This window comes from Chenopodium quinoa, unplaced genomic scaffold (assembly GCF_001683475.1).
Source record: "Chenopodium quinoa cultivar QQ74 unplaced genomic scaffold, ASM168347v1, whole genome shotgun sequence".
Lineage (NCBI taxonomy): Eukaryota > Viridiplantae > Streptophyta > Magnoliopsida > Caryophyllales > Amaranthaceae > Chenopodium > Chenopodium quinoa.
The window spans coordinates 3,021,344-3,038,134 of NW_018743212.1; the positions used below are offsets into that span (position 1 = coordinate 3,021,344).

General features: G+C 35.1%; 2 protein-coding genes across 4 annotated transcripts; both read left to right on the forward strand.

Annotated features, from left to right (window-relative positions):
* The first annotated feature begins 5,246 nt into the window (after positions 1-5,246).
* Positions 5,247-12,844, forward strand: LOC110734432 (probable histone H2A variant 3). Of its 3 annotated transcripts, none has more exons than XR_002513805.1 (3): positions 5,247-5,487; positions 5,982-7,434; positions 9,212-9,297. XR_002513805.1 is itself a non-coding variant. In XM_021914587.1 (3 exons), the coding sequence occupies exons 2-3, from the start codon at positions 9,254-9,256 to the stop codon at positions 12,522-12,524; spliced, it is 405 nt and encodes a 134-aa protein (XP_021770279.1). In that variant the 5' UTR covers positions 7,300-7,434; positions 9,212-9,253; the 3' UTR covers positions 12,525-12,844. The 3 variants fall into 3 exon arrangements, 2 of the variants coding, with proteins under 2 accessions (XP_021770279.1, XP_021770277.1); XM_021914587.1 differs by lacking the exon at positions 5,247-5,487 and adding an exon at positions 12,228-12,844 and having other exon boundaries at positions 7,300-7,434; positions 9,212-9,361; XM_021914585.1 differs by lacking the exons at positions 5,247-5,487; positions 5,982-7,434 and adding exons at positions 8,753-8,863; positions 12,228-12,844 and having other exon boundaries at positions 9,212-9,361.
* A 499-nt stretch (positions 12,845-13,343) lies between these two features.
* On the forward strand, positions 13,344-15,583 carry LOC110734135 (beta-carotene isomerase D27, chloroplastic-like). The gene is made up of 7 exons (XM_021914188.1): positions 13,344-13,672; positions 13,773-13,912; positions 14,256-14,348; positions 14,480-14,541; positions 14,679-14,785; positions 15,228-15,320; positions 15,419-15,583. The coding sequence occupies exons 1-7, from the start codon at positions 13,384-13,386 to the stop codon at positions 15,457-15,459; spliced, it is 825 nt and encodes a 274-aa protein (XP_021769880.1). The 5' UTR covers positions 13,344-13,383; the 3' UTR covers positions 15,460-15,583.
* Positions 15,584-16,791: the final 1,208 nt, after the last annotated feature.

The window sequence follows — 16,791 nt, forward strand, 5'->3', positions numbered from 1 at the left end:
GTGCAACCTTCTTTAGTTTTCCTCTCTACCCCCAACTCATGTGTACATTTGTATGATCGGTAATTCTTGAAAGTCGTTCACTTGTCTTGCTTGTGTCTCATATCCCGATGAGTTGACTTGGGCGAAAAATTGAAATTGTGTGATTTTTGGCGATGTGCTGTGGACTGCGTGAGTTGTGGGGCAAACTCATTGGAAACCCTCACGAGATAAAAACTCGTCCTCTAAGGCGACTTAGAGGTTTAAATTGCTTCTCACTTGTGCTAAAAGTGATGATGGTTGTCACCATGCGGATTTGTTTATGTATGCTTCCCCCTTGTTGCCTCTCCTTGGATTGATGATTAGCAATTTGTTTTCCTCCTTTGGTTTGACATTTTTGTTTTGCTCGAGGACGAGCAAAAGCTTAGCTTGGGGGGATTTGATAACTTGCTATTTGATACGATTTTAGGGTGTTTTGAACCTAGTTTACTTGATATAAATTGCGTTTTGGTTCATTTTTACTCTATTATTATGCAATTCTTGTGTATCATATGCTTCACGGGTTGTTGGTGTTTTTGTTGAGATTCTAGGTTCAAAAGAACGACCAAATGGAGCCCATGGATACAAAGCCGAGGTTAGAAGCAAGAAGATGGATGAAAGAAGCCAAGGAAAGGAGCATTATAGAAGAAAAGATGAAAAAAAGGGGTTTAGAAGACCCTGCACGGCTGTGCCAGACCTTGCACGTCCGTGCAGGAGGTTCCAGAAAGCTTCAGCAAGCTGCCAAGGCCTGCACGGCCATGCTTAATCTGGCACGTCCGTGCAGAAGAGGGTGCACGACCGTGCCAGACTTTGCACGTCCGTGCAGAAGTGCTCCAGAAACTCAGAACATTCTGCCAAGGCCTGCATGGACGTGCCAAATTAAGCACGTCCGTGCAGATGTAGCTGCACGTCCGTGCCAATATCTGCACGTCCGTGCGGAACTGCTCGATTCTTAGCAGTACGTTCTGCCTCAATTCTGCCCCCTCTGCACGTCCGTGCCAAACTTGGCACGGCCGTGCTTAGCCTTGCACGTCCGTGCCAAATCTGGCACGTCCGTGCAGACCTGCAGTCGAACTCTTTCCTTGTTTTCTCCGTCCTTTTTATTTGGGGGTCATATAAATACCCCTTTAGAGCTCATTTGTAGGGGGGAGGCAGTTTTTCAGAGCTTTTCTCTTAGTTTGTAGTCTTAGAACATTAAATTCTCAAATCATTAGTTAGTTCTCAATTATTAGCTTGGAATTATTCAAATTCAATCATTGTAGAAGACAAAATCCACCATTGTTGCTCACCTTGAAGCTTCATAGTAACCATTTCTTACTCATCTTTTCTACTTCTCATTACTTTGTTGTTAATTATTTGCTAGTTCTTGCATGTTTTGGATTGTTAATTAGCTTAATCCTTAGTTTGAATTTGTTCATGAATTGCTTGAAATCTTTAATTGCTTTAACCCCCATGGATTGTGAGTAGTCTAAATTCTAGGGTTTGGGCAAAACCCTCAATGTAGTCACTAATTACTTGTTGCATGTGCTAATTTGGTTGTTGTGGGATGTTAATTAGTTGAGCTTAAGTGGTTTAATTGCTTAGTTCTTGTATATGGCCATTGCTAGAACTATTTATCCAAGCTTTCTCAACGAAGGATCGAGAGATGAACTTGAGTTAGCTCCCTTATGCTTGATTGACCCGAAATGCCATGAGAATAGGGATTACCGGTCAAGGGAATGTTTATGTCATCGTGATTATGCTTTAACACTTGTTTTATGCTATGTAACCACGAGAGTAGGTCGTATTCATGATTCAAGTAATCCCTCTAGCTTGAGAGAGTAGTTGGGTGCTTTAGATGACTTCCCCTAATTTATCCCATTAATTTACCTTGATTGTTGCATGCTAATTGTGATTTGTGATGAAGTTGAGTGGTATAACCCAAGCCCTAGATTCCTCTTAATATTGTTAACCTCCTCTTAGCTTAGTTGAATTGTGTTAGAAGAAGTTACTAAAAACCAACCCAATTTAGAATTCGTTTAGCTTATTTAAACGGTAGTACTCGGTGGTTGATTCAACGCCTCTCTTGGGTTCGACCCTTTCTTACCCTTACTATTGTTAGTGAGACCAAGATAGGAATTATTATCTTTGGTAGGCTCGACGACGGCCTATCATTAGTACCCCTTTATTGGGCAGGTTAGGGGAAAACCCGTTCGATGCGTAATCAAAATTAAATGAACATTGGTGTTTGTCTAGTTAAGAGTTGAGTGTCTTATATGCTTGTAAACAGGTGCAACGAGGTAAGTTGTGTGATGACAAGATGGAAACATGTTAGTGTGTTTTATTACGCTTATGTACTCAGCATTGCTGATTGTGTGTTTATATGTTTGTTTGGCCTTGTCTTTACCTTGGTCCTGTGACGACCCATTTCTAATGGCGAGTAATGGGGACAAGTAGAGAGAAGCTTTTCAGGTGATGAAGCATTTTCATGAAGGGCATGAGTGAAGAGCGAATTATGCTTAGTTTTCATAGGAATATGATGTGTTTTATTTGCTTTGAATATTATTTATTTTATTATGATCATGAGACTAACACAAAGGTTTTAAATATTGATTGGGTTTTAAGGGCCTACAATGGTTCCAAGTTGTAGGTTGACTTTGGTTGACTATTACTTTCGTTTGGTTTGACTTTTTCAAGTTGACTTGTTTTAAAATAATTTTAAAGGTAGTCTTCCGCTGTGTGAGTCTTTGATTTGCCTTAGCCGTTTTCACGGTGGCGGTAATTTCTTAGGTTTTCCTTTTTCGTATTTTAAAAGGGCAAAATAGGTATTTTAAAGGAAAGGAATTTCTAAGGTGTTACAGGCAGTGTCTTGGAAGTCATCTAAACAAACTTGTATTGCTCGATCTACCATGGAGTCTGAATTTATTGCTTTGGATAAAGCTGGTTTCAAAATTTTCTAGAAGATATTCCTAATTGGCCAATACCTATGCCTGCTATTTGCATACATTGTGATAGTCAAGCAGCTATCGGAAGGGCAAGGAATGTCATGTATAATGGAAAGTCTAGACATATACGTCGTAGACATGATACCATTAGAAAACTACTCTCTAGTAGAATTATCACGATGGACTTTGTAAGGTCAAAGGATAATATTGCGGATCCATTAACAAAAGGCTTAACTAGAGAGCTAGTGGATAAGTCATTAAAGGGAAAAGGGTTAAGACCTATCAATTAGTTATTATAGCGGCTACCCAACCTAGTTGAATAGAGATCCCAAGATCTAGGTTCAAAGGGACAACCAAGTTATGATAATTGTAAAAACACAATAGAGTACAAAACTCTTACTCATTCCTATATGTGACATTGGTGCTTATACGAGAAAGGTTAAGTTTAAGTTCAATATTAAGCTTAGATTTTTAATGATTTCTATTGGAAGGTATAGAAGTCACCTATGTGAGTGTGAGGACGGGCCGCTTCTATGAGAATTTTGAGGTCGAATTCTCTAAGACACTTGCAGAACCAGGAGTTTCCATGGCCAAAACGGACACGAACATGAGGACAAACTATTTTAGAGAAATATTTGTGTGATTTCTATTATCTAAGCTTACATTTAAAGTTGGCTGTTCAAAGTTAAAAAATACTACTGATCGACTGAGTAAGCTCGATGGACTTCACTAGGGGTGGTTCAAAGTCTTTGACTACTAATCCCAATGCACTTATTTTTCATTGAGTAACCACAATTTGCATAACATACCATGATGCATCATAATGAGTCTTTCTCATTAATGTGGGGGATGATTGTTAGATTTCAATTGTTTGTGAATAAGAAATTCTTCATTAATGTGGGGGATTGTTGGATATTTATTTTATAAATATTTTTGTATTAATGAAGAATTATGTATCTAATGTAGACTAGTGTTGTAAGATGACAATTTGTATGACTATTTGGATTGTATATTTGGATAATTGTAACTTTTCAATGGTAATTTTTAATGTGAATAACTGTGTTATTTCATTAACTATTCATTAGTTATAATGGATAGTTGTGTCATTTCATTACTTGCACCTTTTCATCCATGTTTCTTTTTCTATAAATAGTTGTTGGTTATTCTAATTTATGAGTACTAAATATTAGTTTAAATTACTCCCTCTAATTTACATGTATATAGTTGCAGTTACTCTAATCTAGTTTGTTCGTTGGTTTCTTAAAATTACAATACCATTCTATAAGAAACGAAACTCGTTCTATCCTAGGAGACAATTGCTCAATAACCTTGGGTATCATAGAGGGAGCAAAATTGTCTTAAGGACACAACGTGAATTGTTGGGTTCGGATCATAATACTCTACATTTTGAATCAATTATAAAGGTATGTGTTATGTTTTATTTGTATTATATATAATAGATATATAATTATTTGTTTTTTTAATACTAGTTTCGTATAGTATCAATAACAATTGATTGGGGTGCATTGCATGCCATTAATTACAAAAAATATCTCGATGTGAATGCCAAAAATATGCATTAAAGGCACACCTACTCCAATGTATAGTTGATGGTGTGCTAGGACTTGTCAAAAGTTTTGCTGGGTGCAAAGGTGCAGCCAAGCTTTTCATACAAAATTACTCAAAAGCTATTATCAAAGTTCATATCGGTATAATAAAAAAAGTCAAAGTGTGTCAAATATTATGTAACAAAGGGAGTATGACAAGTGGATTTTTCTACCTTTTCGCCAAAATATGCATTGAAATTTCCATTGACGTTAATTTAAAGAGTTGACAATGTTAAGTATTAATGCGTATCAAACATGATGTAGTCTGTAGAGCAATGGTAGAAAAATGTTCCATACAATAACTTCTTTTTTGTTGATGTTACGTCCTTAGAGCACTTGTCACTAGAACCCATAACCTAGCCCAAATGGCTAGGAAAAGGGCCTAATTTTTTTTTTCTTGTTTGAAAAAATGTCCAAAAAAAAAAAAAAAAACCAGTTAAACTAATAATGTATAATATATCAGTTGGATTTTTGATCAGATGTGTGTAAGCTAAACCAAGTCATATCCTTCGTTTATATTGCTAGAATATATAATTTGTCGGAGAAACAATCTAACGAATTGTTATAGACTTGTAACCGTAATATCGTTGATATCACCGCTCTTTACATTATGTCCTATATCAATTTACGCTATTATCGTAACAAATAAATTTACGTACGTAAGTAGATGAAAAATCCACTCCCTAGGTATGGACTAGGATTATGGATTATGGATTATGGACTATGGAGGCGTATGCCCCAAATATCTTTTACGGGCTTCGTACATAGTCACTTTTTTCAGTAAAATTCAGTATGAACACTACTTAAGCGATCCGATCCCATTATTCCCGTTTAAATTTGTTAATCAGTTAATCTGAGTGTTAGGTTCAACGATTATTTCCTTCTTTCTTCGCTGTTGATTGCTTTTGCATTACTTCACACTCAATTTTCTCTCTCATCAGGTAAATTTGCTTTTTTATTTTCGTTTAATGTTTCCATGATTTTATCAAAATTAAGATTATTAATAGTCATGATAGTCTATATTTGTTGTTTTGAATGAATTTCTAATACAAATTGTAGGATATTGATTGTATTTAATTGAAATATTCAGGGATAAGGTAATTCATCCCTAATTAGTTACCCTATTGAATAGATATTAGCTTCAAAATGTGTATTTTTCTTGTAATTAACTTCGCTTGTTCGATTCTTACCATTGATTTTCATTAATATGAACTGGGTATTTGATTTTTATGGTTTTTAATTGCATAGATGAAAAGGGTCAGATTATTTCAATTCAATTATGCTGTGGTTGTGAACATTTCTGTTATGTTGGCAATTTTTTTTTCCCAATTGTTATATTATAAGTTAATAATACATAAAGAATTAGTGGTATTATGTATATAAGTAAATTGGATTATAAGATAACAAGATGTATAATGTGTTAATTTAATTTTAGGTGCAAAGGGATGCATGAAAGGAAACAGTTTAGATTGGGTGACTTGTTAGACATGAAGTCTGATAGCATTTTGCTAGGTAGGATAAGTTTGCTGCCTGATGAACTTCTCCTTCACATATTATCCTTCTTGCCATTGAAACAAGCTGTGAGTACTGGTGTGCTTTCAAAGAGGTGGATGAATTTGTGGATGAAATCTCCTAGTTTGACATTTGATACCTATAACATGTTTGGCGGGGAGCTCGGTTATGTAGAGCAGTGTTTGAGAACGCATCAGTTTGTTAGATTGGTGGATGGGGTTGTTAGCCAGTTGGTGTCACCTTCAATTGGTGTTTCTACCTTTTCAGGGCACTACGAATTATCCGAGGAAGTGGTATGTTACATTGATCGTTGGGTCTTGTTTGCCCTTAAGTGCAATTTGCAAAGCCTTAACCTACATTTCCGAAAGGGAAGTGCCATCGGTTCGTGGCTCTTTCCTCCCCAAGTGGCTAGTCCTCAAACCAATCTTTGTTGTCTAAGCCAGCTTCGTTTGGGCGGATGTGAAGTTGTTCCTGCTTTTAGTGGTTTCAAGAATCTTAAGTTGGTATCTTTGACCTATGTGGTTGTTACAGACCAATCTTTTGAGGATCTGCTGTCAAATTGTTTGCTTCTTGAGGACTTGTTTGTTTGCTCAGCTGTGAATCTGAGAAGTATAAGAATCCCAGAGTCATTGATCCGGTTGAAATTTTTGCACATATACCTTTGTCATGATTTAGTCATACTGGAAGTTAATGCAGGAAATCTTGCATCTTTCACATATATTGGACCAAAATTAAAATTCTCCTTTGAAAATATCTCAAAGCTTAGGGTGCTGCGTCTGGGATGGATAGATGAGATTTTTAGCCAACTAATGAGTAAAAATCTATTGCTCCATACTTTAATCTTGGATCTTGATCTTTTTTTCGAGAAGTTTGATATGAATTATGAGATTTTGCCGATACTGGCCAGTCTTAAGGTATTGATTATGTCAGTTGTTTGTCTAAATGGTGCTTTTACCGGGCTCATTAAATTGCTTAGAGCAGTCCCTTCTCTGTATAAGTTTGGGTTGCATTTAAAGGGCCCTGACTTCTACACTCCTGAATTAGAAAAGGGTTTAAGAACGGATTTTCGCCATGAACATCTTCGGGAGATTGAACTCAGTGGCTTCTTGGGTCAAAAAGGGCATATTGAACTAGCTCTTTTGCTAATTGAATCAGCAGTTGCTTTGGAAAAAATGATTGTTGTTCCTGCTGGTAAAAGGTTGTACCTCAACAAATGGGAGTGTGACTTGCCAAAGCCAGATGAGCTTGATGCCATCCGAAAATGCACTGATCAGATTTCCAGTAAACTTCCAGCAGCAGCTAAGTTAGAAATCCGTGAATTTTGAGTTGCTTGCTACACCTTGCTGAACGTTTTGAACAACTTTCAACCGAAAAATGTATGTCACTTCATATGAGATCATTTGCATTCTTTCGTATATTCAATTTCTACATTTAAAGTTTTTTGCTATACTTGTACGTATAGCAGTTAAATGGCTGCAATGTATTGCGCTGGAATAATTTTGAATAAGTATTTTATGTGTTGGGAGAATCTTGCTGTTGAATTTAGATATTGCAATATTGGCATTTTTTTCATGTTTGTGTAGTAATACAGATGGTGCATGTCTTGTATCATATGATTATGTTTCTGTATTTGTATACTGTATCATTCATCAAAACGTGTTTTCTCCGTATCTTGTTTATTTCAGTTTCTATTTAACTACTGACCTGATTAGAGCTAATGTTCTATGGTAAATTGATATTTTGGTACCTTGTGAGCTTGGGGTGTAGAAGCCAATAACAAATATATAAAGCTGAAGGCTGTAGGATTCGAACCTTGAACCTAGTGTTGCTCTAGGCAATGGTATGATGTACTAGTACAATTTGAATCATACAGTATTAAAATAAGGAGGGGAAGTGGAGTATGAAACTATGAAAAATAGCTTACTGTTGCAGTATTAATGGAGCCATGGAGGTGGCTGCAGGTAAGTACTTAGCCGGCTAGGCTACCGCCCACTGGGGTCAAGGCCCAAGTTTGGACCTTTTTAGCCATTGGCCGGGGTGGTTTCTACTTTCTAGTTCAACTAAACCTTAATTTCAATTTTTTGTTTTTGCTTAGCACAAAAAAGGTTGGGGAAACAACATTTGGTTCTAAGCGAGCCAGTTTGTGACAGGCCAATTAAGCAATCTTGAAGCTAGAGATGATACAAAAAGCGGGCCGGGTCGATCCTTAACATCATATCTCGTGCCCAAGCCCGCTAAAAGTACGGGACTTGTCGGGTTTTTTTGGGGTAAGACTTGGGTTTTTAACTTAAAATGCGTCATTAGGCTTGTCCAAACCTGCCCTATTTTCAGGCCGGGTCGGACCGGACCGATGTTGAGTTGACGTCGTAGCTGTTCCAAATATGATCATTAATGTACGAGTAACATGTTTATACATTCTTGACAAATTTGCATCAAATACATTCTTGACAAATGTATGGACTTTGATTAGTAAATTGCTAATACGAATGAGTTGGGCTTGCCAAAGCCCAAAGTCTTTCATGTCAATACGGTAAAAGCCCACATTAATAAATTTGGTAAAACAAGTCCAAAAATCTTGGAATAATTTTCATTTTTCAATAAAAAGAAAAAGCGGCAAAATTTCGAAACTTTGAAAACCCAGAAATTCCATGAAAATTTCAGGGAATTGGCGCTCTTCAACGCCTTGTTAAAATCAAAACGTAAGTTCACCGCCATTAATTTCAAAACCCACTTTCTCTCTCCTCTATTTAATTCCTTCTCTACGCTTTCTTACCAAAGTTTCTTCCTTTGTTAATTCTCTCGCAGGTATGCTTTTCTGCTTTCTTCGGTATTTCACCATATTTTCTCTCGATAATTATCTGTTATTAATCTTTGAAATCTGGGTTTTTTTTGCTTGCTTGTTCAGAAGTCTGGGGTATTATTCTTTCTGGGTTTGGTTCTTTAAAACCCTCAAATTGGGGTTTTTCTTTCCTGGGTTTGACCCAGATCTCTAATTTTGGGGGTTATTTTTAGTTTCTGGGTTGTTAATCTTGTAAAATTTGTGAGGGTTTTATCTTGAATTTTAGATTTCAAACTCAATTTGTTCGAAGTATTTTTCATGTGATGATAAAAATTTAATCTTGATGATTTCTGTCGTTTTTGTGTAAATCTCAGTGTTTATTGGGGTTTGAAGATCTTGAAATTTAAGGACGAAAAATGGCGGGAAAGGGAGGAAAAGGGCTATTGGCTGGTAAAACAACAGCGGGTAACAAAGAGAAGGAGAAGAAGAGACCTGTTTCTCGCTCTTCTAGAGCTGGTCTTCAGGTAGTCTTTCCTGTTCTTTCTCTGTCTTTAATTGTGGATCTTTTTTATGTATCATATCTTGTTTTGTGTTACAAAGTATTATTACTAGCTAAAATATAAGTGTAAAAAATTATCTTTGGATAAAAGCATGATAGTTGAACATATACTTGTGCTTAATCATGGATGTGTTTAGTAGTTGAGAGTATTTGATTAGTAAAGTACATATAAGCATTTGTTTTTTATCATTTATGTTTGCATTTGTTGAGTCATGATTTGTTGTACCTAGCAACTACCCAACTAGTATGATAAAATGTATCAAGCTCTCATAAATTGGTGATCTTGGAATAAAAGTTATACCTTTCTTTTTTTAGTGTGGTTGTAATGGTTTATATTTAAAGCCATTGATGGTGATCTGCTAGTAGTTTATTATACCTCTCAATACAAGCTAATTGATTCATTTGTTTTTTCTTTTTTTTTTTTTTTTTTTTGTTTTTTGAAATGGTTCTTGAAGGGTGATAGATTGCTTCTTGTACATTTATCCTTGTCCTATATTGTTTTATGCTAAATTGTGATCTAAAAATTAATCATAAACAATTGACAATAATTATCAACTTTGTAGTTAAACTTACTTTTGAAGCTGTGTCATTCAATAAAGATTAAAATTTCAATAATGGCTCTGATATCCTGTTAGGATTTGTGTTAGATAAATTCTAATTTGTGAGGATTTTTAGTATTTAAATTCTTCAAGGTATACAATCGTTGTGAACTTATTGTCCATAACAAAATGATATATCTTGGGCCATATTATGGTGTTTCATATACTAATGGTAGTTATCTTTGCTTATTGGCTATGCACAAGCTCTAACATGGTATAAGTGTCATTAATTTGATTTTGACTTGTTTAGTTTGTATTGAAAATTAAGTAGATGATCTTATTATTTGTAAGCATAAGTACTGCTAAAATCCTTTTTAAGTTGTAACCAAGATGTATCTTAGCATAAGCTCTCATGATTTGCAAGCATTTATTCTTTTCCATTATCTCAAAGGCATGTATCTAAATGAAGTGAAATCAACAGCACCTAATGTATTATATGATGCATTCAAATACTCTTAAGGCTTTAGGAAGCATGTGTTGAGGTCTTGAGCTTAGGATGGAGAAGTTACTCTTGCTTTACTCAAGTTACATTGTTGAATAACATATCTTTATGATTTGAAACTATATGCTTTAAAAATTGAAGTTTGGGGGTAATTTTCTTTGGTAGTGTCCAATAATGAAACTTAATGTTGAATGAAAGGGGATCCTTGGGCCAAGTCATTAAGTATTGTTTACCCAAACATTGCTAATTTATTTCTTCGCTTGTGTAGTTTTTTCAGCCAAAAGACAACTATTTAGTGAATTCTATAAGATCTAGTGAGCTACACAACTGTTCACTTACCATCACTTATTGATAAGTTCCATTATTGTGTGGCTTCATTGAATTGTTTAAGTAACATCTCAAAACAACAATAGAAGAATTGCATTTTTTCTCATTAGTAACTAGTTACATGTGCATTAAGGAAGCTATATAATTAGAGATTTGGCATAAGGAGAAAAGGTGTTGATCATGAAAGATGGGTGGAATTAACCTTGATAGAGTTTTTGTTCTTTGTTTAGCTCACTTCTTTATAGTGGGCTTAAGTAGTATAAACTATAAGAGATGTTTAATTCATGGCTCTTGGTACCATGTGAGTTAATTAATGCCAATTTTTTTGTGAGGATTTAATGATGATGTATCTACAAGGTATACAAGTGTTATAGAAATCTGTTAGTCCATTATGTTTTTTGAAAATGGCATGTCATATACATATGTGGATTGTATTCACTCATTAGCTATGTGCAAACTCTTGCATGGTATTAATGGCATTGATTTGAATTTGACTTTTCTAGTTTGTATTTCTATTTAGGTCTACACATTTTTTGTTGGCACAAGCTTTAGGTAAAAGTCTGTCAAAATCTGTTTCAGCAAGCAACTACAACTAGCATGTTTAGTCAGTCATCTGTTCATAGTCAATTTTCTTAAAGAAGTAAAATCAACAGCACTGGTTTTTAACTGTTTATGGGTGAAGCTGTGAAGGAGTAGTTTCTTTACTTAAGGTATAGTTCGAATAATATACCTCTATGAGTTGTAATTCCTTCCATTAATCAATATATATAGAATTACATTTTTGGAGAATTTGTGGAGATATAATGTTTTTGGGCAAACTTTTCACTAGTTTTTTTTGGTCATAAATCAAAGAATTTTTTGCTGTTTGGAAAGAAATCTACATGTATGTTATGAGAAGCACACAAGTTTTCAACTCATCACTAATTGATGAATTGGTCAGTTGTGTTTCTTCCATTGCATTGTGTCAGTATTCTAAACAGTCTAATAGACAGATTGAAGAATCAACCATTTGTTTATTAGTGATTTGGTATGTGTACTTGGTCTTAGTTAAGTAGTGTCACTTCTCTCCAATGGTTTTCCCCTGTGCAACAATCTAAGCGTGTAAGAATTCCCCTGTATTAATGTGGATTACTTACATGTCTATTAGAAATATTCTGATTATCAGTGATTATTCTGCAAGTCTAGCTACTGCCTTTGCCTGTTCTGTTGTCCTATTTGTGGCACTGCTTATATTACAATTGCCATGAAAACTTGAGTTATTGAATATTGTTATTATTCCCTTGAACATGTAACGTTTCTGCTAGATTTTCTAAACAACTATTCTGCTTATAATGAGCTCATTGTTGACGTGTGATATATTCCCCTTGACTTCATTTGATGTTTAATTTCTTTTTTTTTTTTTTTTTTTTTTTTTTTTTTCAAATTATTAACTTTGTGTGGATTGTCTGTGTGGGGTTCTTCAGTTTCCAGTTGGTCGAATTCACCGTCACCTTAAGTCAAGAGCCTCGGCCAATGGCCGTGTAGGTGCAACTGCTGCTGTCTACTCTGCAGCGATCCTTGAGTACCTGACTGCAGAAGTGCTCGAGCTAGCAGGAAATGCAAGCAAAGATCTAAAAGTGAAGAGGATCACTCCTAGGCATCTGCAGCTTGCTATTCGAGGGGATGAGGAGCTCGACACCCTCATCAAGGGAACCATTGCTGGTGGTGGTGTTATCCCTCACATTCACAAGTCATTGATTAACAAATCAGCCAAGGATTAAGGATTCTTTATCTGATAATTTAGGATGAAGAATCAAGTATATGTGGGATTGTTCCATTCTAGCAATTTCAGCTGTAATATCTTTCTGCCGAACCTCTAGGATTTCTAAGTGTGATATTTTATTAGCTATTTAGGTGCTTGTCAATTTAGTTCATTCTGGTCTCTGTGCAGTTCTAACTGGATTTGTCTTGTAACATGTGTTTGTTTGATGACTCAATTAAGTTTCTTGCTTGATTGAATCAGTGAATTTCTATTGCATATTGAGCTTTTAGTCGAGAATTTATACATGTGCATTTTGCACATCCAGTTCTTTTGATGGCATTATCAATATCTTCATCACATGGTAGTATGGTACTAATCTACTCGCAACATTGCTTAGCCAAAATATTCAATTTGAAGTTCGTTAACTAAACTTATACTCGTATCAGTTAATTTAAATTAGAATTTGGAGCAATGTTAAATTTCTGCATATACCTTCGTAGAAAAGATAAAATTGATGCTGTAAATCTTAATTTGTAAGTTTAAAGATGAATTTGATAGATTTGGAACTCTATAAACAAAAATTTCACTATTGCAACAGTAAGGTGAATGCAAATGATGATTGGAGCATTGCCTAGTTGTCTAATAGTGAGGCAACTAAAGAGCGAAATGTCCATAGTGTCCTTGCATTTTCTTTCTTTAACCGAAATTTAACTATATATTTCGCTCATGGGTAATAAGGACATTTTGCCCTTTGTTAGATGGTTTGCTATCCTGTAGCCAACACTTGAAATATAGACGTGTGAGCAAAATACAGGAAAACAGCACACAAGAAGCATTGGTTGTTCTCTAATACCTCTATATATTAGTCTAATAGAAGCATGAATTTTAAGGGAAGTTCTTCTCAACTTTTTATTGCAATTATCAAACAAACATCCATGGATACAAGCGCGATAAACAGCAGAATTTCTCATTTAACCTTCCTTTGCCCTCACAGAAAATACATGCACCATAACAAGATCATGTCCTTTACTCCTTTTATGTCACTAAAACCATCAGCTCACAAGGTACTCGAGGTAACAAACGTGCCAAAGATAACTTGCTACCACGATACTTGGCTTGATCTTATGGCCATTAACCATCTCTCTCAAAACTTACAAGCTGTAGCAGGTTTGTAATATACGGAGTAGCAAACAAACATATAATTCGATCTCTATTTTATATGTCCTATATACTAGTTAGCAAAACTGACTGATATATTTTTATGCAGGCATTCAGATAGAAGAGAAAGGTTATGATGGTTTGTTGGAAACCTGCAAAGAAGTGACTGTGAAGTTTGACTCAGTGCAACAACGACAACTCAGCTTGGAAGGTCTTGCTAGATCCATTCCTAAGGAAATTTTTCCTTTGGCAAGTACTCTTAACCTGTTCTTTAGTATATCGAATCTTACATATTGTTTGGCATTAGAAATAGAGTACTAGTCAAAACAAATTTGACATAAATTTATTTTAATAAGTTGAAGAGAATGAGGCCGTAGTCCTACTAGTTAACGAGTATCTTAGACAACCAACTAATCTTCTGAACTGAAGAAGTAAAATAAAAACAGAAGGATGATGCAGTTACTGGCAATCTGATAGGATACTACTTAATGTGATATTCTGTCGTACTTTCTTAAATCGAGTTGTCCTGTTTTACTTTGTATGCAGAATCAATGACTAATCAGTAATCGTTTTCTGAACTTTTCATGGACAGTTGAAGGCATTGGTACCACATTGTAAGTTTACAAGAGAACTCCTAGCCAAATTCACTGGCTTGTTTTTTGCTTGGCTAGTTGGACCATCTGAGGTAAAATTTCAAGTTATATTGATAGTGTAGTTATAAACATGCTTAACATGAAAATTTGTTAAGCACTTGTTTAAGTATTTTGAATTGTGTAAACCGAGTGTTACAAGTCTAATAATGGACTTATGATGAAGTTGAAAGAATCAGAGTTCAACGGAACATCAGAGAAGAACGTGGTGCACGTAAAGAAATGCAGGTAATGTACTAACAATATGATCTTGGTGCAAACTACCGTGATTAGATAAATCGATCATATATATTGAAAAGAACTAGCTAGCTTAATCCATTATGTTTCTCTATTATCTATAACTCTAACTTTGTTTTTTTAATCAGGTTTTTAGAGAGCTCAAACTGTGTAGGAATGTGCACAAACCTCTGCAAGTTTCCAACTCAAACATTCATCAAGGATTCTCTAGGAATGCCAATCACCATGGTCCCTAGTATGTCTAACAGACTAACTGTTACCAATTAGTCGAAAAATTAACAGTAAATCTGCACTAATAACACTAAGGGTCCCATAATAACACCATTAAGGGTGCATGGAAACACTATAATTTACATGCCATCAAATCACATTTTGTTCTTTCCTTAATTATAAAAACAGCACTTTATTTTTTTAGCTGCAAGATATCATCCTAGATGGTTATGAATCTGTTTCCTGAATTTTGTCAGGAGTCGACAGCTTAGGCATTTTCATGTATCGCAACCAGTAGATATACCATCTGTTATAATCAGCAGAAATCAACTAACAGTTAGTCCAACTACAATATAATACCGGCTTTTTTACCCTAAAAATGACTTCAGGAGCACTTAAAAACTCTAGGAATTGGTAAAATTTTATATTTGATATGTAATTTTTCTTATAACTGTATGTTTTTACAGATTTTGAAGATATGAGTTGTGATATGATATTTGGTGAGGAACCACCAACTCCTGATGAAGATCCAGCTACAAAGCAACCTTGCTATAAACTATGTAAAATGACTAAAACCCCTACCATTTTCAGAGAAATCAGAACTTTATCTTACCTAAAAAAAAAAATCAAAATGTTTATGTTTCATTGTTTGTTTCAGGTAAAATCAATAAGAGGCATACTACTGAAAGGTGCTCCTAATATGATCCCATGCTACCACCACGGCCGCGACACGTATGAGCCCCGCATGCTATATGATGCTAAAGGCCCTCAATTTGATCCAAACATGAAATCTCCACGAACACTTGCTCAGTTGTGCATTATGAAGACCATGATTAGAAAATGGACTTAAATGGTGATATTATACAGTGAATGATGTGTTAGCCGTACAATCTGCAATTGCATTATGGACTTGAAACAACTTTGTTGTAGGTCCCTGTGTTAGTTAAGTGCATAAAAGGCAAATGAAGTTATGGAATCGGCTATTAAATTTATTTATTTTGTGACTACAGGCATAGATGATTAGAATTTTTGCTCCATTTTAGGTGGCTCAGCTAGGCAATCAAGTAAATTCTGTTTATTTTTTTACACGTAAGACAAGTGCTCATTCACATTCCATAAATGCGCGAAAATTTAAGAGTTAGAAAAATGGCCCCCACCTACCACCCCTTGGATTATTACTAACCTAGTGTAGAATATGAGAAATGAAGAGATAATTCATTAGTGGTTGACATGATGATCCAACATTAGTGGATTGTTACAGCTATATAAGTTGTCTACTTACTGTAAGTTTATGAATCTCATCTTAGGCCAACTGGAAAACTTCAATGTTTGTGAAATGAATAAAATCATACACATGTTATTAAAAGAAAAGGAATATACCTGTATAAACTTGGGTTGTTAGTAGAAAAACTAGCAAAGGTGGACCAACAATGTTTGCCACCAATTAAGATACAAAATGCCATAAGTAGACAAAGCTTAGATTTAGGTGGAGTTTTCTCTGCCCTTAATAGAGCAAAGCCCAAAAGGGAAGTTTCATGAAATGCAAGTGGAAATCACCATTATGTAATTTTGAGTCCTTTTAAAAAAATCAGTTGTTGTAATATTATGGGATTCTAGGGTAAGTGGAGGGACAATATGTTTGAGGGGCACACTTGGATACCCACAAATCACCCAAAAGAAAAAGGGTTTGAAGGTGTGTATATTAGCATCAATAGACTTGGTTGAAGAAATTCGATGTGATTGATCAATAGTCGCTCACATAAAGGCTCATGGTGTGTCCTTAAGTCAACGAAAGGAGTACATGTAATCAACTAATTTGACAGTTTAAAGGCACATTTACAATTCCAACTACTTGAATGGTGTCCCGAGCTTTTTATATGATCCATGAAAACGTTTTGACCCTATTTACTTTCCAAATCCGAAAAAAGTAAAAAAATTCCAAACTGAAGGCTATAATCCACATTTTTAGACTTATTTTTGAGGTTTTGTGACTTGGTATTGAAAACTTTTGGGATGCAGGGATGCATCTCA